General features: G+C 43.5%; 1 protein-coding gene across 2 annotated transcripts in view; it reads left to right on the forward strand.

Annotated features, from left to right (window-relative positions):
* The window catches only part of LOC139575595 (glutamate receptor ionotropic, NMDA 2C-like), a 75,613-nt gene extending 56,615 nt beyond the window's left edge, over nucleotides 1-18,998 (forward strand). The window contains exons 6-13 of one of the 2 annotated variants that reach the window (XM_071400724.1): nucleotides 7,738-7,906; nucleotides 11,148-11,301; nucleotides 11,746-11,946; nucleotides 12,080-12,309; nucleotides 14,378-14,538; nucleotides 14,755-14,942; nucleotides 15,366-15,598; nucleotides 16,674-18,998. In XM_071400724.1, the coding sequence (XP_071256825.1) occupies nucleotides 7,738-7,906; nucleotides 11,148-11,301; nucleotides 11,746-11,946; nucleotides 12,080-12,309; nucleotides 14,378-14,538; nucleotides 14,755-14,942; nucleotides 15,366-15,598; nucleotides 16,674-18,302 (2,965 nt within the window). In that variant the 3' untranslated portion in view covers nucleotides 18,303-18,998. The remainder of the gene's footprint in view (nucleotides 1-7,737; nucleotides 7,907-11,147; nucleotides 11,302-11,745; nucleotides 11,947-12,079; nucleotides 12,310-14,377; nucleotides 14,539-14,754; nucleotides 14,943-15,365; nucleotides 15,599-16,673) is intronic. The other variant, XM_071400734.1, reaches the window with a different exon arrangement.
* The last annotated feature ends 3,334 nt before the right edge of the window (nucleotides 18,999-22,332 follow it).

Consider the following 22,332-nt stretch of genomic DNA (forward strand, 5'->3'; position numbering starts at 1 on the left):
CACACATGTGCACACACACACACCACAAGCACACACACACACACACACACAGACACATATTCTCTTATATTCCCAAACCTGTTTGAATGCAATCAGAAGCCCACTTAACCTCCCAGCGGTGATCCCTGGCAGCTGGTGAGACAGGGGATGTTGGGACCTGTCTGTTTACTCTGCGATGTCTCACACCACCCACTCGTTTCCTCCAAACACTTCATTTGTTTCCTTTTGTTGCGGCTGCAGCTCTGCGCCTCCATCGGCTGTCTGCGCGTCTCATTGCCCCTGGCCCTCCTCCTCATCCCATGTGTCTGAGGGCTGAGGGCACACTCCATTAGTCTGAAGGTCTGAGGGAGGTTAAGGGTGATGTGTCATTAGTGCTCTCTGCATCTCATCATGGTTCACTTGGTCCCCCACACCACCCCTCCCTATGTGCCACTGTCAGTGAGCTATGGAATGAGCCCCTCCTCTTTCTGACTGTCTGTTTTCTCCTTAGCTCTATACTGGAGGTTTTTAACATCCTCGAACTGCTGCAATATCAATGTGGTCCCTTGAAAAAAGTCAAATATGTGCGCCTCCAAGAGACATTGTGTGCCCCTAAGAGACGCTGGGGACCCCCAAGAGTCAATGTTTAATTTGAACCATGTTCAAGTCTCCAACACACTGTTAATGACGTCACTATGTTTTCCACCCACATATTCCAACGACGCTCCCATAATCCAGTTAGTGTGAAACTGGAGGACATTTTCCTAATCACGTACCTGGTTATCCTGTTGATAATTTAGAGGAATGGATTATACCAGCGTCAGCTTCCTCCACTTGATATGCGCAGCTAGTGCTGTCCATTTAGTTCCCCTGGATTCTCTCTCTCTCTCTCTCTCTCTCTCTCTCTCTCTCTCTCTCTGTAGATCAGTACAGTGGTTGTGTATACAGGTAAAGCGACTTTGTCAGGGTCATTCCAGCCGCTCCACATGTAGTGGGCCCCATGCTGGTGTACACTTCGTTACCATGGCTTAGCATAAAGATGTGTGTGTTGCATTGAGGTTTAGGTCAAATCGTTTCGCCCAGGGTAGGGAACGGGGGGGGGTCGAGATAAAGAGACAGAGCAATGCCTGAAGAGGAAGTATTGCTTTAAGCCCCAAAAGACATTGGTAATGGGGCAAGGTCTACAGGATTGAGTATGTAGGCTGGTTATCTGCCATGGACGAGCCCGCCATTAGCCAGGCAGCAAATAATTCAGCATTGTGTTTCACTCCTGCTTTTGTTTGTTTGTGATTAATTTGTGTCAGATTTGTTTTGGTCAGCCCCAGCTGTCCGTCCATCTGTCGCAGCCATGACATAATGCGCAGGCCTGTGGAGCCGCCCAGTCCCTCCAGTTCTCCCTGCAACCTCACTCCTGACGTCAGCTCCTGGGCACACAACAAGGAGGTCTTTTTATACCATTCTGTTTCTCTCTGTCACTCTCCCTCCTCCACCTTCTTCTGGTATGTTTCTTCCTCCTACATCTCCTTTAGGAAATCATGCTAATGAGATGTTTGCCATATAAGCTGAAGCCTCTTGCTCTATTGCTCCAGGAGCATGAAGTTAACGATGGGCTTTTGTGAAACCAGAATAGATGTGTTCACAACAATGTTATTACTGTTTGTAACCTGATGGGTGGAATTGGTGCATCGACTATCTTGATTGAAAATGGCCACATTAGCTGAGTTCCTAATTCATCCCCATGCATTATCGAATCATTATGACATGCCATTGGTCACTCATCTCTTCCATTCACATCCAATCCATGTACAGGAGCTCTGTAGTCGTTATTCAATAAGAACAGGAATCAGGTGAAGACTTGTGAATATCCCTCAGCCAATAAAATTTCTCCACCGATTAATAACCCTGGATGAGCGACAAATGGCCACCTTTATATTAATCAACTCACACCTGTCTGTCTCAATCAATAACAAGCTGCAATGGTAACAAACAAAACAATATTCATATACAGAAAACCGATAGCTGTGAGCAGATTAATTACATTTCACAACAATATTTTTGTTGTCTGCATTCTTGATTCAAGCATAGCTGTTCCTTTCAGATCTAGGAAATAATTGGACTGCCTTTGTATTGGCCTTAACACTAGAAACCCTGGCCTGGAGGGAACCCCTTCAAGCCAAACCTAGTCATTTTGACTCCAACATTCTAACGGTCCAATATATATCAAATCAAATATTTGACATTTTAGTTGTAGACCTTACAATGATATTCTTACTTACAAGCCCTTAACATACAATGCAGTTTTAAGAAAAATAAGTGTTAAAACTTCTTTGGGATCGGTGTCCCGTCCACGGGACGGTTGAGCTAACGTTGGCTAATGCGATTAACATGAAGTTGTAAGTAACAAGAACATTTCCCAGACAGAAAGCTTAAATTCCTGTTAATCTAACTGCTCTGTCCAATGTACAGTAGCTATTACAGTGAAAGAATACCATGCTATTGTTTGAGGAGAGTGCACAATTTTGAACATGAAAAGTTATTAATAAACAAATTAAGCACATTTGGGCAGTCTTGATACAAGATATTAAACAGAAATGCCATGGTTCATTGGATCAGTCTAAAACTTTGCACATACCCTGCTGCCATCTAGTGACCAAAATCTAAATTGCACCAGGGCTGGAATATTACATTATGGCCTTTCTCTTGCATTTCAAAGATGATGGTTAAAAAAAAAAGAACGGTTAGTTTTTTCTTGTATTATCTTTTACCAGATCTATTGTGTTATATTCTCCTACATTCCTTTCACATTTCCACAATCTTCAAAGTGTTTCCTTTGAAATGGTACCAAGAATATGCATATCCTTGCTTCAGGGCCTGAGGTCAGGAAGTTAGATTTGGGTACGTCATTTAAGGCAAAAATTGGGGAAAAAAGGGGCGGATCCTTAAGAGATTTTAAGTAAATAAATAGATAAGTAAAAAATAAAAATAACAAATCATTAAAGAGCAGCAGTAAAATAACAGTAGCGAGGCTATATACAGGGGGTACCGGTACAGAGTCAATGTGCGGGGGCACAGGTTAGTCGAGGTAATTGAGGTAATATGTACATGTAGGTAGAGTTAAAGGTACTATGCATAGATAATTTACAGAGTGTAGCAGCAGCGTAAAATGCAAATAGTCTGTGGAGCCATTTGATTAGCTGTTCAGGAGTCTTATGGCTTGGGGGTAGAAGCTGGTAAGAAGCGTTTTGGACCTAGACTTGGCGCTCCGGTACCACTTGCCGTGCAGTAGCAGAGAGAACAATCTATGACTAGGGTGGCTGGCCTCTGTAGTGCCTTGCGGTCAGCGGATGAGCAGTTGCCATACCAGGCGGTGATGCAACCAGTCAGGATGCTCTAGATGGTGCAGCTGTAGAACTTTTTGAGCTTTTTGAACTTTTTGAGGATCTGAGGACCCATGCCAAATCTGTTCAGTCTCCTGAGGGGGAATAGGCTTTGTCGTGCCCTCTTCATGACTGTCTTGGTGTGTTTGGACCATGATAGTTTGTTGGTGATGTGGACATCAAGGAACTTGAAGCTCTCAACCTGCTCCACTACAGATGAGAATGGGGGCGTGTTTGGTCCTCCTTTTCCTGTAGTCCACAATCATCTCCTTTGTCTTGATCACATTGAGGGAGATATGATCATACATTTCATATATGCTATCGGGAAAAAAATATTTGGGTTGTGTAAATGAAGTTCTTGGATAATGAAAAAAGTATTATTTCAAAAAACAAAGTATATCATTTTCATTAGTTTATGTTACTGTAGGATATATGTTGCCTCATGCTCAAGTGTGGAGCTCCTGGAACAGTGGTTATTCTTGGAAAAAGTGATATTTTGAAATAGAGCTCATGTCTCCAAACGCTTAAAACTTTTTATCTACATGTGACTCATAAAAGTCAAGTAAGGAGTGGGGGATGACTTCAAACATGATAAGATATTTCAATTTTAAATTCATATTGAGTCAAAATGACTCACTTCCAAGCAAACTGGGAACATTTCCAGAACATTAGCGAAGATTCCCTTTAAGTTCCATTTATGGTTGATAACATTCAAAAATAATTTAATGAATGTTTTTTATATATTTATACAATTTTATGTTTTAAATTAAATATCCTTGTAATGTTTTCCTAACATTCACTAAAATGTTGTGAACAACATATGCAACAACCACCACAGGACATTCCCCAAAAGTTCTCATTAAGTTTCCAGGTAATGTCATAACACAATGTACCAGTAATGTTTTCCCAGCAAACCAAAATTGGTTCGATGAAATTTCCCAGAATATTTGTTAGGTTGCGGCTAATTAAGCTAATCGGGTAAATGTAATTAACTAGAAAGTCAGGGCACCATGAAGGAATGTTTATAGAGCTGTTATCTTCTGAATAAACTCTTAAAGACCTAGTAATCTTTTACATCAGTAGCAGTCAATATTTAATCGTCACCTTATTTAGTCTCATCTGAAAGTTGTAAATTCTTGGTTATCTTTACGAACCCTGGCAAACAAGTTGAATCAGCAATACAACATTTGGTTTAATTATTTATTTACTAAATAAATGAAGGTTGCGCAGAACATTTCCACAATGTTGCATAATGGTCCACAATTTTCAAATAAGTACATTTTTATGATGTTCACGCAAAATATATACAGTACCAGTCAAAAGTTTGGACACACCAACTCATTCAAGGGTTTATCTTTATTTCTACATTGTAGAATAATAGTGAAGACATAATAACTATGAAATAGCACATATGGAATCATGTAGTAACCAAAAGAGTGTTAAACAAATCCAAATATATTTTATATTTGAGATTCTTCAAAGTAGCCACCCTTTGCCTTGAAGACAGCTTTGCAAACTCTTGGCATTCTCCCATCCAGCTTCATGAGGTAGTCACCTGGAAAGCATTTCAATTAACAGGTGTGTCTTGTTAAAAGTTCATTTGTGGAATTTCTTTCCTTCTTAATGCGTTTGAGACAATCAGTTGTGTTGTGACAAAGTAGGGGTGGTATTCAAAAGATAGCCCTATTTGGTAAAATACCAAGTCCAAATTATGGCAAGAACAGCTCAAATAAGCAAAGAGAAACGACCATCCATCATTACTTTAAGACACGTAGGTCAATCAATCCGGAACATTTCAAGAACTTTGAAAGTTTCTCCAAGTGCAGTCGCAAAAACCATCAAGCGCTATGATGAAACTAGCTCTCATGAGGACCGCCACAGGAAAGGAAGGCCCAGAGTTACAGAGGTCAAGTAACAGAGACATTTCTACATCAACTGTTCAGAGGAGACTGTGTGAATCAGGTCTTCATGGTCGAATTGTTGCAAAGATAACACTACTAAAGGACACCTATAATAAGAAGAGACTTGCTTGGGCCAAGAAACACGAGCAATGGACATTAGACCCGTTGAAGTCTGTCCTTTGGTCTGATGAGTTAAAATTTTAGACTGTATTTATCAAGGCACAAGGCGAGACCCAAATGCAGACACAGGAGCCAGATGGTTGGAGTCTTACAATTTGTTTTAATCCAAAGGGGTAGGCAAGAGAATGGGCGTGGCCAGGCAAAAAGGTCAAAACCAGACCAGAATCCAGGAAGTACAGAGTGGCCGACAGGCTCGTTGTCAAGGCAGGCAGAATGGTCAGGCAGGTGGGTACAAAGTCCAGAAACAGGCAAGGGTCAAAACCGGGAGGACTATAAAAAGGAGAATGCAAAAAGCAGGAGAACGGGAAATACGCTGGTTGACTTGGAAACATACAAGACGAACTGGCACAGAGAGACAGGAAACACAGGGATAAATACACTGGGGGAAATAAGTGACACCTGGAGGGGGTGGAGACAATCACAAGGACAGGTGAAACAGATCAGGGTGTGACAGTATTGTAGGCCCACTACAAGGTAATACATGGCATTTTTATTTTTTCATAGGACATTTGAACAGTGTTTATCATACAAAGACAACCATATTTTTTACACTTCATATGTTGACAAAATGCACATTATTTCATTTCAACAACATTTAATCAACCATATTTTAGTACTATGAGTACTATGAAGAGGATGGGAACATTTTAATAATTCAGAAATTGTGTTCTGTGTCCTGATTGACCATATTAGACTGAAAACCCCCACAATACCACAGCTATCTCCTGATATCACATGGTTAATGATTTGGCTGCAAGATTGAGGTTCAATCCCAGATTTTCTTTAACCATGTTTCTTAAAAAAAAAATGAAATTGAGGCTCAGATATAATCTACTAAAAGATATTGTCTTTATTTCGTAAAAATTTATAAATCCAACAGAAATGCAGAATTTAGACTGACCGTAAAATATGTAACGTTGTGTAAAAATTGACTGTTCAACTTTTCAAAAACACATTCTATATAATTCCTATTGTGAGACGCTTCCCATGGTCCCCCTGCCCTATTTTTCACGATCTGAAACGCAAACGTGATCCTAGATCAGCACTCATAATCTTGGATACTTTGTAAATTTGGGCCCCCAAGTACGCAGCATATAAAGAGGATGGGTAAAGTGATGGTGTATAACCCAGCTACCAGTATTTCCCTGGCTTAGTTACGTCTAAGAAGACTAAAAAGGAAGAATGGAATTCCTGACTGACCACACTGCCATGGCTACAGTATATGCTGAAAAAAGAAAATGTAAGAGAGCTTCCCTGGTGTTGCAGAGGATAAAAGACCTGTCTTGAGAACCAAACATTGCAGGTTCAGAACCCACATGTGCAGATTGTCAACATATGAAATGTCCTATGATCAAATTAAAGTTGTACTTGTCGCATGCACTGAATACAACAGGTGTAGACTTTACTGTGAAATGGGTGTCTGGAGTCTTTGACAACTTCCTCTGACACCGCCTGGTATAGAGGTCCTGGATGGCAGGGAGCTCAGCCCCAGTGATGCACTGGGCCATATGCACTATCCTCTGTAGCGCCTTGCGGTTGGATGCCAAGCAGTTGCCATACCAAGCGGTGATCAGGCAGTCAAATGCTCTCAATGGTGCAGCTGTATAACTTTTTGAGGATCTGAGGGCCCATGCCAAATCTTTTCAGCCTCCTGAGGGGGAAAAGGCGTTGTCGTGCCCTCTTCATAATTGTGTTGGTGTGTTTGGACCATGATAGGTCCTTAGTGATGTGGACACCGAGGAACTTGAAGCTCTCGACCCGGTCCACTACAGCCCCGTCGATGTGAATGGGGGTGTGCTCGGCCCTCCTTTTCCTGTAGTCCACGATCAGCTCTTTTGTCTTGCTGACGTTGAGGGAGAAGTTGTAGTGCTAGCACCACACTGTCAGGTCTCTGACTTCCTCCCTGTGGCTGTCTCATCGTCATCGGTGATCAGCCCTACCACAGTCGTGTCATCTGCAAACTTAATGATGGTGTTGGAGTCGTGTGCGACTGAATTAAATAATGTGTAAATGTTCAAATGTCCTTTGAAAGAAATTAAAATGCCATGTGTCTCTAGATCACCTTCAAATGCAAATTGCCCTTAAATCAGAAGAGAAACATAATGGAGATGTATTCCAATCTGCTTTATCATGCTTTAAGGAGCTACAAATTCTCGTGCTGAGAATGTTGTGGTAATATTAGGTAAAACTTAAATATAACATTTTTTAACATTTCTGAGGACCTTCAGACAAGGTCAAATGTATATTGTGTGAACCTCAATGGAATATTGAGTGTATTATTTTGTCCTCTGTCTCCCCAGTATTGTAGGTCATACTGAGCCCTACACCAAACTGTGCTGTAAGGGTTTCTGCATAGACATCCTGAAGAAGCTGTCCCGCACCACCAAATTCTCATACGACCTCTACCTGGTCACCAACGGGAAGCACGGCAAGCTGGTCAGAGGCAGTTGGAACGGCATGATCGGAGAGGTAAGGAGATGATGGTTATTCTAACAAGCATTATAATTAGTCACCTGCTAAAAAGTTTGCATATTAAATACATTCGATTTAGCCAATAAAATTGAAGGATAATACAAAACTTTTATTTCCATTTATATAGACATACCCAAAAGTAATTATTTTTCATGAGATGGCCATAAACAATAACTAGTACTGCTGCATAGTTCTAGAAAGGTCTAGCACTCACCATTCTGGTAAAAAGGTGTTATAAATTGCTGAGGTGTACTCGATTTTGAGGACAAGCGCAAGTATATAGTACAAATATTATTAAAATATTAAAAACCATATATGATATTTTTTCCTATTCATGAAAAGTGGGGGAACAGGGCTTGACATGACTGAAATGCTTTCTACATATAGTAACAATCAAATGTTAAATTACTTACTATAAGATTTCACATTTCCTATAACTGTAAAATAAATATGATCAATTAGCACATTTCATATAACTGATGACAGAGCATTTTCTGCCTCCTCTGAGCTCAGAGACACCATTCAAATTGGTCGTGTTTCAATTCTTGACATTGGTGATTTAGGTTTCTGTTTATCAGACCTCATGATGAAACCCAGATGCAGACAGTTCGAAGTAACAAAAGTTTATTACAAAAACAGGGAGCAGGCAAACGATGGGTCAAGGGCAGGCAGAGGTCAGTAATCTAGAGCAGAGTCCGAAAGGTACAGAACGGCAGGCAGGCTCAGGATCAGGGCAGGCAGAATGGTCAAAACCGAGAAAACAGGGACTAAAGAGAAGACAGAAGTACGGGAAAACGCTGGTACGCTTGACGAGACAAAACAAACTGGCAACAGACAAACAGAGAACACAGGTATAAATACAAATGGGCGACACCTGGGGGGTGGAGACAAGTACAAAGACAGGTGAAACAGATCAGGGTGTGACAATGTTGGCGCTGAGTTCAGATAAACATTAAAAAGAAAAAGTAATGAATAACGATGAACTAATTGCCTTAATAAAAACAAATAGGTATTATGGTCCAAATCCAAATAAAGGGAAACTGGAGTGTAGGGTTGCAACATTTCAATAAATTCCCTGGTTTTCCCAAAATCCCATTGGTAGGCATAAGCAGGAGATCTGGAATCCTACCATAATTTCTGGAAAACCAGGGAAGTTTTCCAGAAGGAAGTTGTTGGAAGTTTATTCTTCTTGCTGTCCGTGTTCGGGAAGAGTTTGATGGTACAACATTAGTTTTCAGGGAAGCTATTGTTCTCACTGGGGCATTGGCCACAGTAGCACCGGTAACGGCTGACACAATGCCAGCAGAGTGCCTGGACTGTAAACCCACTGGCGAGTCCATCAGCATGTTAAACATTACAGTTGTGTAGGGGAAAACGTCAGTAGAGGTGATTAAGAGGAGATATCATACTGCGGGGAAGGGAGGGAGGATCTGCCAGGGGTAGAACAACAGGACTGACTCTGACTAGACTAGCAACAACCTTTATATAGGGTTATCAGCTTCACAACCACTGGCATGACGCAGTTTCTCTGGATCTCCGCAAGGTCTATGCAGCTGCATGCCTATCAAATCAATGATAGGCTTTCTGTTGTGCCGGGGTTTAGCTTTGCATTAGCTAATGGATAAATGTTTATTGGTAGGCCTATTTGGTCATCATTTTCTCATGTTAAGCTTAACATTTCACAAAGCTATACACGGAGTCGAAATGCTGTAATATTTAGACTGCTGGCTCGTGGCAATAATGTAATTACAGTAATTACAGTTGAAATTCAACCATTGCAGATTCTAAAATAAATATTAGATGCAACAGCATACTAAACAGCTACCAATAGATTTTTTTGAAAACTGTCTGTTATAGGCTACCTTAACCTGCATGACATGAGACGTCCTCGCGCTCTCTCCCAGATTGGATAGAAAGTTGTGCATAAAACCAGACTAATAATGCCAAACAATACAGTCACTCAACCCTGAAAACACTAGCTTACTAGGGATTGTTTCATTATGCAGTGTACTATCTATAGCTATATACCGTATTTAGCCCGGTATTTTATATAAATGTCACATCAAATAGCCTAAGAATAGGAAAATAAGTTGTTGGCTTGAGGATAAATTCAGTCACTCTTTATTCTTGAACTCAGCGGGTTTTGTCTGGCTAATAGCCTACACAAATGGGCTGCAATATTCAAGGTAAATTTCATTAAATCAATAAAATTTACCTTAATTCTGTCCTGAACCTGGTGTTCTGAAGTCCTCCTTTTTTGTCTGTAAATGTTTTCACCACAGCCTGTAGGTCCAGGTTGCAGGCCCGACTGTTTTTCTGTACTGAGTATTACCAACCCAGACAGTCTTTCCTGAGACAGGAAAGACAGCTGCACACAATTTAAACTTAGTCTTGATCAATGCAGGCCAAGATATACCCGAGATAAAGGACTCTTGATATTGTAGCCACACAAGTCAAACGCCGATTCACCAGTATGAACAAAATTGCAAACAACTTTTTTGTTCAAGCCCTCAAGAACTGTTGTCTGCTAAAGATGATAATCTGTTTGCATCTGCCAATTTATTGACCGTCCTGTATCCAGACAACCTGACCCCATAGCTTCCTATACAGTTCAACTCTTTCCGTAACATCTTGAGGTCGGCAATTAAGGAGAACGAGAGGCTCAATTAAAGACGTTACAAAACTGTATGTAAAAGGTTTATGAATTACTTTTTGGAGGGTTACTGTCAAAATGATGACATCAATGACAGGCGCATGGACCCCCAGAGCTCGTGGGGCCCCCTTGGCTCGTGGGCCCCCTGCCTTGCGGGGGTGTCTGGTATGCCAGTGTTTACAATGCCCAATTGCTGCTGGTAACACTTTGTCAGCCGGGGCCAGGGACTTACGTAACAGGAATTAGGTCTATGCTATATGCAACAATATCTAATGGATTAGGAATTAGGATTGATATTGCATGATGGATGACATTGCATGAATGGGTGGGTAGATACCATGGGCTGTTATCTGCATCTATCTGGATGGGTTGTGTAGTATATCAGGGATAATACTGTACACACTGTATATCACCTACAGGGATTTAAGTCTTGCATATCAATGTTGATAGATAAAATGAATCAAACAGGTCAACAGGGGGCATCCCTAATCCCACCTACTACAGTGTTCGATTTATTACAGATCATGGAACATATAGACTGTAGACTTTCTATGTCATAAAAATGTCCTCTTCCGTTCTCCCTAGGTGGTATACAAGCGGGCGGACATGGCCATTGGCTCGCTGACCATAAACGAAGAGCGCTCAGAAATTATCGACTTCTCCGTGCCGTTTGTGGAGACGGGGATCAGTGTGATGGTCGCCAGGAGCAACGGGACCGTCTCACCCTCTGCCTTTCTTGGTGAGCACGTTAACCCTGCTCATGTAAACAAACAAAACGTTTCTTTACAGAGATAACAAATGACTTGGCTTAAAAAAGCTTGTTTTACCATCTGAAAACAGAGATGGCAAATAGTACTTTCTCTGGACAGAGAACTCACAACTGAATATATCGTACAACAAGCTGCCTCACGCTACAGAAACAGGAGAACAGGCTTCTTCTCCTGAGTGGTTCGTCTCGCAAAAGCCAAGGCTCGTTCAAGGCTACGCTACTTACTTTAATACTTCATAAAGAGCATCCCTTTCAGAAGCTGCTGACAGTGTGCTACTATGGTAATACAATACCACGTTGTCCTTGCCATTATCTAGCAAGCAGCTGTCAGAGCACATGGTTTCAACATTTGCCAGAAAGATGTTCTGATTCTTCTATAGGTGTTCTGATTCCTCTCTCCCTCCTCCTCTATAGAGCCCTACAGTCCGGCGGTGTGGGTGATGATGTTTGTGATGTGCTTAACGGTGGTAGCTGTCACAGTGTTTATCTTTGAGTACTGCAGCCCTGTGGGGTACAACCGGAGTCTGGTGAGCGCCAAGGGTGAGTGTCAGCTCCGACCACCTTTCCCTCTACCTCTACCCTCCCGTATCCGCAAAGGTAGAAAGTCACGGAAAAGTAGGTTGAAAGAACTCTATATTATATCACAGAAAATATTAAATGACATTGAAATGGAATGCAAACACATGTTATATACGCCCTCTCTGAATCCCTTCTGTCTTTACCACAACCACCATCATGTCTTCTCCAGATCCCGGAGGCCCCACCTTCACTATTGGGAAGTCTGTGTGGCTGCTGTGGGGCATCGTCTTCAACAACTCTGTTCCAATTGAGAACCCCAAGGGCACCACCAGCAAGGTCATGGTTCTGGTATGGGCCTTCTTCGCTGTCATCTTCCTGGCCTCCTACACTGCCAACCTGGCAGCCTTCATGATCCAGGAGCAATACACTGACACAGTCTCTGGACTGAGTGACAAAAAGGTAGGAGGATTCATCAGTCATTGGTAATTCTGTCTGTGTTCAGTCTTTGAAAGGGGGAAAGAATTATGGACATACTGTAGTGTTTGATGTTAGGCTTAGGCAAAATATAGAGTGGCCTATTTTTGATGAGCAAACAGTGCCTGGCTGCGAACGGTCTGAGAGAATACAAATAACCACGGGCAGAGCCTCAATGTCATGACTGTGACTTTTTCCACTCATACTAAAAACATAATAGGATTCCCAGCGTCTGTGGTGAAATTAAATTAGATCCCTGAAGTCTTTAGGTATGATGTCTGTGAAAATCCCCTGGATTGTATTACACCAGTGGATTTGCCAAGCTGCCAGTGATTATATATTCTAGTATTAACTTATGCATATTTGTGTGGCCTGTGGAGGTGCTCTACACCAGTATTGACAAGGAAATCCATGTTAAACCTTCAGTGCTAGAAATGATTTGTAGACTCTTTGCTTTAAGGCACTGAGGGATTAGAGAGGCATTTGAGGGAAAAGACCAAGCTGTCCACTGCTCATTAGAATTCCGGGAACTCATTTAATATTCTTCCCACATAATCCATTAGCTCTACTTTGTGAAAAAAAGAAGAGAACCCATAAAGTGTTCAGTGAGTCTACAGATCAACCAGGGCAGAATCCACAGAAGCTCAGAGAGAATAGACAGACTGGACACTGCAGGTGGAACATTTCAATTGAGCTGTATGATCTCTAAAAAGGGACGTTCTCTGAAAGTGTTTCAAACAAGAGGCTTGTGCGGAATACAAACTGGTTAAAGGACAGTAACTGGTGTTTATGTAGTGACAGATGATTGTTTCTCCTCCTGGGACTGTTCACTTCAGAGGCATGGAGTCATGCATGGACAAGACCTTGCCATTTCCTCAGAGTGACATCATGTACAGACAGGCACCTCCCTCTTTAGACCCTGTCTGTGCTAGTCTCTCCTTTCTGTACAAGCTGTCAGATGTTAACAGATTTTTGTAAGAATCCTATACACTTAACTTTGGCCAGCTAGACTCAAGCTCTATGGGTCAACCATCATCTATGCTTTTAGTCAGGGTTTTCACTGCTTCCCAACAGGCATTTACAACACAGAGCACTGTATGACATCCTGTGCCTGGGGGCACTATCACACTGCTACAGCATTCCCTCATTCACATAGCAGCAGCGTAACCTTGGTCTGTTGGGTGAGATGAGGAACACAGGCTGAGTATCCTAATGCAGCCAGTGTACAGGATACAGACAAATGGGAACGAGGACAACACTCTGTCATCTCTCCAGCTCCTCCACTAGACAGCAGTGAGCCGTGGGATGCATAAGACTGGCACCAAGGGTCTCATTAATTCATGTGAAATGGCTCAGAGGACATTTCTCTCATTCTGAAAAGCCAAGGTTACTAGGAATTATTGCTCACGGAAGTATTTGCATTAATGAACAAGTACAATTTATTTCCAGTATATTGCACAGTCAGGGTATTTAAATGAACATGGTCCACTCTGCGTCAAAGGGGCATGGCAAAATAAGGAGAAATTAGGAGTTTTTATTACAGTCAAGGGGGAAGAAGTCATTTTCTAATTCTCTGGAAAGTATGGCCTGGACTTAATTTCTGTTCATTGTGCCCTCTAATCATCGAATTGAGAGAGGAATTATAGAGAGGGTAACCTTAGCTGACCACTTAATTGAGTGAACAGCACTTGAGGGTACAGGCAGATATCAAAGAGACAGTGGTCTAGTGTAGTCAAGGACAAGGTGATCAGTGTCATTGTGTTAGTTTCTTTGAGGTTTATATTCACGCCTCTGGGTTTGCTTGGCATATCATACACTCTTAGAAATAAAGTGCTATCTAGAACCTAAAAGGGTTGAGACATCAGATCTTAGGAGAGGGTGGAAGAAAAACATATTAAATGTTATTACTTAATATGCAAGTATGTCAATGTATTTTATTTTTTTATTTTTATGGATTTAATGAACAGTGCATGTATTCTTCCTAGACATGTCGGGCATCCTGTTCAAAATGTTTCTTGTTCATGCATTTATAATTCAAACATTTCCCAAACAGTTCCAGAAGCCACAGGAGCAGTATCCACCGTTTCGTTTTGGTACGGTCCCAAATGGAAGCACAGAGAGGAACATCCGGAGCAACTACCCTGAGATGCATGCCCACATGGTCAAATACAACCAGAAGGGTGTGGAGGACGCCCTCAACAGCCTCAAATCAGGGTAACACTCTGTAAATAATCCTTATACAGAGTCAGTGACAGAAAACAGACATCAGCGTAACACATTATAAAATGTCAAAGCAAATATTTTATGTTTGATGACATTATAATTCATTAGATAAGTTATTACATGGTAATTAAATAGTAAATAGTCAAAATACATTTGTCTATCATTGCATTTTCCCACAAGATAAATCCCTATTGTTATTATCTATAGGAAACTGGATGCCTTCATCTATGACGCTGCTGTGCTGAACTACATGGCAGGTAAAGACGAGGGCTGTAAGCTGGTGACCATCGGCAGTGGGAAGGTCTTTGCCACCACTGGCTACGGCATCGCCTTGCAGAAGGAGTCCCGATGGAAACGTCCTATAGACCTGGCCCTGCTCCAGTTCCTAGCTGATGGTAAATTACAATTAACCCCGTGTGGAGTGGGATGGGCGGCTAATTGTAAATCTTAGCTGTACTTATCCTTTTAGGTCCCAAATACTCCCAAATTTGCTAAACTGGTAAACTGCCCATTAATGATAAAAATGCGTAACTCACACAAGTAAGCTAGTATAGACCCGAAGAGCCTTGAGATTAGAAAAAACAAAACTTTAATGAAAATACTGGCATACATTGCACCATGGATCACTCAGAGGTACTGTAACATAGAGTTTTGACTGTGATCCAGGGAACAACAAGTGTAAAATGAGTCGGGGCTGGCCGAGGGGAGTGATGAGGGTGTGAGATTGGCATTGACACACAATGACAACAACCGGCGCAAGAGTGTTTTAATGAACACCTTCAAGCCTCTCTGTGTTCTGTTCTTCCCGCTCGCTGCAGGTGACACACAGAAGCTGCAGACGGTGTGGCTCACAGGGATCTGTCGTAACGAGAAGAAGGAGGTGATGAGCAGTAAGCTGGACATAGATAACATGGCGGGCGTCTTCTACATGCTACTGGTGGCCATGGGGCTCAGTCTCCTGGTGTTCAGCTGGGAACATCTGCTCTACTGGAAGCTGAGACACTCAGTACGCAAGTCTGAACGCCTCGACTTCCTGCTCGCCATCAGCAGGGTAGGTGTGGCTGACCCTTCTTCCGAGGGACAGGAGTGGAAAGGGTGCATAGGCCTAATCTATAGGGATGTACACACTGAGGCATGTCTTAGATTGCGAAGGCCTTGGGTTCTGCAGAGAGAATGTGGTCCAATCACCATGGGAAAGTTGATCTGTTAATCTAAGGCACAAAACCGTTTTTTATAGTAATGAATTCCATAAAGAAATGACATAAAGTGTAAGCAACAATTCAATGAAAGCAGCAACAACGGCATAATTTTGCAAAGTCTAAGAAACCATAAAATGTGTTGTTTCTCTTTTCACAAACATAGCAGAAAAAAAGTTCTACTTCCTGACCATAAAGTTCTGTCTTTCTTAGATTTTTGCCTCACAGTAATGCTTGGGAAATATTGGTAATGCACTAAGTCAAAGCTGTACATGATCAGGATATTTCAAGGGCACTAAAATAAAAATGATGCAAAAATAAAATTTGTAAAAAGCCATAAAATGACTTTATGGAGACCGTGCAATACTCTTACGGTCCTGATCCGTCTGAAATTGAATTCAAATAGGCCCATTAACAATCCATCTCAGTGTTGACAGTGGTGAGGTGAGATTAAGGATTCTAGACTGAGACCCAATTTGAAAGTAAAATAAAGCCGGCCAAATAAAAATTGGAAAACTAATTTAGCAAGTGCATGGTCAGCTGCTGCTTTTTCATTTACTGTCTTGCACAGTTTTTTGTGTGTTTAACATCGACCTGAATGCATACAAGCTTTCAAAACAAAACAAATTGTCTATAAACTATTTTGGACAATCCTGAATCTAATTTGGCTTTCACACTTCTCTGTGTAATTGTCTTCACTTCATTGGTCAGACAGGTTAATAGAAATTGTATTTGCTCAAAGTGAATGTTATCAACACAAGCAATAATGTTTTCTAAAGTCATGATTAGAAACAATGGCCAAAGATAATTAACACCTGTGGGATTTAATCTTGTCAAACTTTGTGTCGGGTGAGAAACGTGGATCTCTTCCAAAACCTGACAAGGCTTTTTGATGGATGCTAATCTCCTCCTCCTTTGCTGTCTCTGCAGGGAATCTACAGCTGCTTCAATGGCGTGGAGGACTCTGACCGCAACGGAAACCTCCAGAATCCTGACGTCACCACCAACTACACCCAGGCCAACATGCTGAAGATGCTGCAGACAGCCAAGGACATCGTGACCTCGACCAGAGTGGAGAACTCCCTGGACAATGCCACCAAGACCATAGAGAACTGGAGCCGGCGAGGAGCCGACAATGTGCGGGTTGGCCTGCCGCCTCGGGTGGCAACCACTATAGACATGGGCCACAGCCGCCTGCCATACATCTCCAGCATCACGGACAACCACTTGCCCTACCCCCAGAGGGCGCTCGCTTCCACCTTCCCCATCCACTACTCGGACAGCGCCACCCAGCCCCTGCTGGACAAATCTAGGGTGGTGACGCGGCCTAGCCCGCTCCGCTACACCCTTCCGGCCCGTGGCAGCCACCACTTCTACGAGAGGACCCTACCCATCTCCAGCCTCAGCAGCCCCCACATAGCCATGAGGGACCCTGCTCCCCCCAGCACCTCCAGTCACAACCCACACCCCAACCACAGCAGCAGGCTGTATGTTGAGAGCCAGCCCCGGCACCCCACCTCCCCGTTTGTCCCCTACAGAGAGTTCCAGGTACCTGATATCTATGTGGAACACCACAAGGGTCCCCTGGGACGGAAGTTCAGCTACCCCCCTGACCACATGGGCAGGAAGAAGCGGTCCCACAGCTACGTGTTTTCCGAGGCCCAAGACACCAGGGGGAGGAACGACTATGATGAGCCAACTTCCTGTCTGGCTGAGCTGAGGGCCAACCAGCTCCTGAACAACCACGCCCCTTCTGCATCAACCATAGCCTGCATGGGGGGCCACTACCCCAGCGGCAGCGCCAGCTGCAACTCCTGCATGAAGCCCTACCTGGAGCCTGGAATGGAGGATGTGCCCTTGCTGGGGAAGGACAAGGTCAACCGCCGGGCCTCTTTTCTCAAGGCCACCTGGAGCAGTGACAGGATCCGCCAGCTGGGCGAGAAGCCCTCCACCTCCACTATGCCTGACCTGTTCCCCCGCGTAGTGGTGGCCAACCCCAAGCCCCACAAGCTGTACGGCAGCCAGGGGAACAACCTGTGCTACCCCCTGGCCGCTGAGCCTGCCTACCTAGACCCGGCTCATATGCGTTCCTACCCCTACAAGCAGCAGAAGCTCAAGTGCTCCCAGTCCACCCGGCTACCATCCTACAGGGAGGCTATCCTGCAGAACGCAGCCGCTTTGCGGCGCTCCTCCTCCACCGTGGTGCACAGACACTACTCCACCTACCTGAACTCCTACACAGACCTGCCTGTATACGTGGGGCCGCTGCCCCAGGGGCCCGGGCAGTTCTACGACAAGGACATGTGCCACTTGTTCCCCTGTGCAAGCCACTGCCCTAACAACAATGCCCTGCTGCCCCGTATGGGGGACCGGCAGGTGGTGTACCAGAACAATATGTTTGGGGGCTACGAGGGAGCGGTGGGTCGGTCGCGGGAGGAGCCCCCCCTGCCCGGGTCTGGGAGCAGGGATCGGAGGGAGGTCCTGGTGGCCAGAAGAGTCAACAGTCCCTATGTGCCAAAGACCTGGGGCAGGGTATCCAGTCTGGAGTCTGAGGTCTGAGCCCCAAGCCCCCCCCCCCCCCCCCATACCTTCAGGCTGATGGACTATCCCTCCCTCTGAGGAGGGGAAAGCCTACCTGGGGCCTCCCCTCAGCCTTTGGTTTAGGCAAAAACGAATGAATTAGCTACCAATATGGATGACTTGAGAGTGTTTACTCAGTGCAATAATATCCTTGGCTGACGGAAGGAAGTAGAGGACATTGAAAGTCTGTTACTGCTGGGACATTGTCAAGTAAACATTAAGCGATAAGAAAAGAAAAGACAATGTTGAATAGTATTTAATACCTTCAAATTTAACCTGTTGATTGTTATTTAAAATATTTTTAAATGCTGTCTTGCTGTGAGAGAGAGAGAGAGAGAGAGAGAGAGACCTGGATGACAATACACTGTAGCCGCTCACTCAGTTTAGACACATTTTACTTTTCTCTTCAATCATTTCGGTATCCTTCCATTTAAATTTAGACACAAATAAAAAGAGAATAATACTTTTGTTATCAAACCACAGAAATGTCTTCCACGACTTTTGTAAGTCCAGGAGCTCTAGGGAAAGCTGTCTGTTTAAGGCTTTTTGGCTCCGGTGGTCACTGATGTAATTTGACTTGGATTTTAAAAGGGAAAATGTTTAATTATCATCTGTATTTCCATTGTTACTCTACTCTTTAATAAATGACAAGGCCACCTCAAGGCCCTTCTGGAATTGTCTATATTTTCCTTTTCTGAGTAAAACTCCACATATGGTCTGTAATGCCAGCAGAATGGAATAGCAGGTCAGGTCCCAGGACTCTAGATGTTTGTGTCTGCTTCAGTTCATTAAGTGGGCCACCTCTGTTGACTCATCCAGAAAGGTCACTGGAAATTAGATCCACAAGACAGCGCTGTGTTCAGTTCACGTGCCAACAATAGGGCAGACAACTCAACTACAGCTCCTTAAAAGACAAGAACACATTTGTATTTTATTAACACCCCACATAATCTGTTCAGAAACTGTGATATGTCATCAATCTATCAAATCACTGTATGAGTATTCTGCTGAACATCGTAAATACATTTTAAAAAGATGAAGTGGAATAGAAACATGTTCAGGTGGGTAACAAATCCTAACACAGGCTTTGAATTGTCTATATGACCAGGATGGCCATGCTATTGTCTGAGCATTGTCCAATGACATTAGCCTATCAGTGATTCTGCCAAGATGCGCGCACACACACACGCACGCATGCACGCACACACACACACACACACACACACACACACACACACACACACACACACACACACACACACACACACACACACACACACACACACACACACACACACACACACACACACACACACACACACACACACGCACACGCACACGCACACGCACACACACATACATACTTTCACACTGGCTTCAAAGGGTGGTGTTCATCAACACCTCACTTTACTCACTTACCAATGACTAGGGGGAGCTTTGGCACACCACATCCATCATTGTCCACACTGGGCCTTACCTGAAAACAGACTAAGGCAGAGATGGGCAACTGGCCCCCGGATCAACTTCCAAAAAATATACTGAGTGTACAAAACATTAAGAACACCTTCCTAATATTGCGTTTCCCTCAGAACAGCGTGAATTTGTCGGGGCATGGACTCTACAAGATGTCAAAAGAGTTCCACAGGGATGCTGGCCCATGTTGACTCCAATGCTTCCCACAGTTGTGTCAAGTTGGCTGGATGTCGTTTGGGTGGTGGACTATTCTTGATACACACGGGAAACTGTTGAGCGTGAAAAACCCAGAAGCGTTGCAGTTCTTGACACACCCAAACCGGTGCGCCTGGCACCTACTACAATACCCCGTTCAAAGGCACTTCAATCCTTTGTCTTGCCCATTCATTTACACATTTTGAAGTGGATTTAACAAGTGACATTAATAAGGGATCATAGCTTTCACCTGGATTCACCTGGTCAGTCTACGCCATCGAAAGAGCAGGTGTTATTAATGTTTTGCACACTCAGTGTATATAACATTTTTGCTTGTGTATTCAACTATTCTAACCCTCAACATTAAGTTGAGACCCCGACTGAGTCCCCACCCATATAAACTCAGCAAAAAAAGAAACGTCCCTTTTTCAGGACCCTGTCTTTCAAAGATAATTCGTAAAAATCCAAATAACCTCACAGATCTTCATTGTAAAGGGTTTAAACACTGTTTCCCATGCTTGTTCAATGAACCATAAACAATTAATGAACATGCACCTGTGGAACGGTCGTTAAGACACTAACAGCTTACAGACGGTGGGCAATTGGGAGTGGCAGGTAGCCTAGCGGTTCGAGTGTTGGACTTTTAACCGAAAGGTTGCAAGATCGAATCCCCGAGCTGACAAGGTACGAATCTGTCATTCTACCCCTGAACAAGGCAGTTAACCCACTGTTTCCAGGCCGTCATTGTTCTTAACTGACTTGGCTAGTTAAATAAAGGTTAAAAAAATAATTAAGGTCACAGTTATGAAAATGTAGGACACTAAAGAGGCCTTGCTACTGACTCTGAAAAACACCAAAAGAAAGATGCCCAGGGTCCCTGCTCATCTGCGTGAATGTGCCTTAGGCATGCTGCAAGGAGGCATGAGTACTGCAGATGTGGCCAGGGAAATAAATTGCAATGTCTGTACTGTGAGACTCCTAAGACAGCGAGACAGGATGGACAGCTGATCGTCCTCGCAGTGGCACACCACGTGTAACAACACCTGAACAGGATCAGTACATCCGAACATCACACCTGTGGGACAGGTACAGGATGGCAACAACAACTGCCAGAGATACACCAAGAAACGCACAATCCCTCCATCAGTGCTCAGACTGTCTGCAATAGGCTGAGAGAGGCTGGACTGAGGGCTTGTAGGCCTGTTGTAAGGCAGGTCCTCAACAGACATCACCGGCAACAACGTCGCCTATGGGCACAAACCCACCGTCGCTGGACCAGACAGGACTTGCAAAAAGTGCTCTTCACTGACGAGTTATGGTTTTGTCTCACCAAGTGTGATGGTCGGATTCGCGTTAATCATTGACGGAATGAGCGTTACACCGAGGCCTTGGAGGATTTGGAGGTGGAGGGTCCATCATGGTCTGGGGCGGTGTTTCACAGCATCATCGGACTGAGCTTGTTGTCATTGCAGGCAATCTCAACGCTGTGTGTTACAGGGAAGACATCCTCCTCCCTCATGTGGTATCCCTCCTGCAGGCTCATCCTGACATGACCGTCCAGCATGACAATACCATCAGCCATACTGCTCGTTCTGTGCGTGATTTCCTGCAAGACAGGAATGTCAGTGTTCTGCCACGGCCAGCGAAGAGCCCGGATCTCAATCCCATTGAGCACGTCTGGGACCTGTTGGATCCGAGGGGGATGGCTAACATCTCACAGCAAGAACTGGAAAATCTGGTGCAGTCCATGAGGAGGAGATGCACTGCAGTACTTAATGCAGCTGGTGGCCACACCAGATACTGACTGTTACTTTTGATTTTGATCCCCCCCTCTTTGTTCAGGGACACATTATTCAATTTCTGTTAGTCACATGTCTGTGGAACTTGTTCAGTTTATGTCTCAGTTGTTTAATTTTGTTATATTCATACAAATATTTACACGTTAAGTTTGCTGGAAATAAACGCAGTTGACAGTGCGAGGACGTTTCTTTTTTTGCTGAGTTTATATAGTACGAGTCAAAAGGGTTTTTCTTTATTTTTACTATTTTCTACACTGTAGAATAATAGTGAAGACATCAAAACTATGAAATAACACATATGGAATCATGTAGTAACCCAAAAAGTGTTAAACAAATCAACATCTATTGTATATTTTAGATTCTTCAAAGTAGCCACCCGTTGCCTTGATGACAGCTTTGCACACTCTGGAAAGATGATCATTCCTCTGCTAGTTCAACTAAGTCCCAGGTGTTGTTATAATACGTGAGAGTGAATGCCACTTGTCTAGTAAAAAACATTATTATTCAACAATAGGTATTATGTATTCAAGATACTGTATGAA

The sequence above is a fragment of the Salvelinus alpinus genome, chromosome 1 (genome assembly GCF_045679555.1).
Source record: "Salvelinus alpinus chromosome 1, SLU_Salpinus.1, whole genome shotgun sequence".
Taxonomy (NCBI): Eukaryota; Metazoa; Chordata; class Actinopteri; order Salmoniformes; family Salmonidae; genus Salvelinus; species Salvelinus alpinus.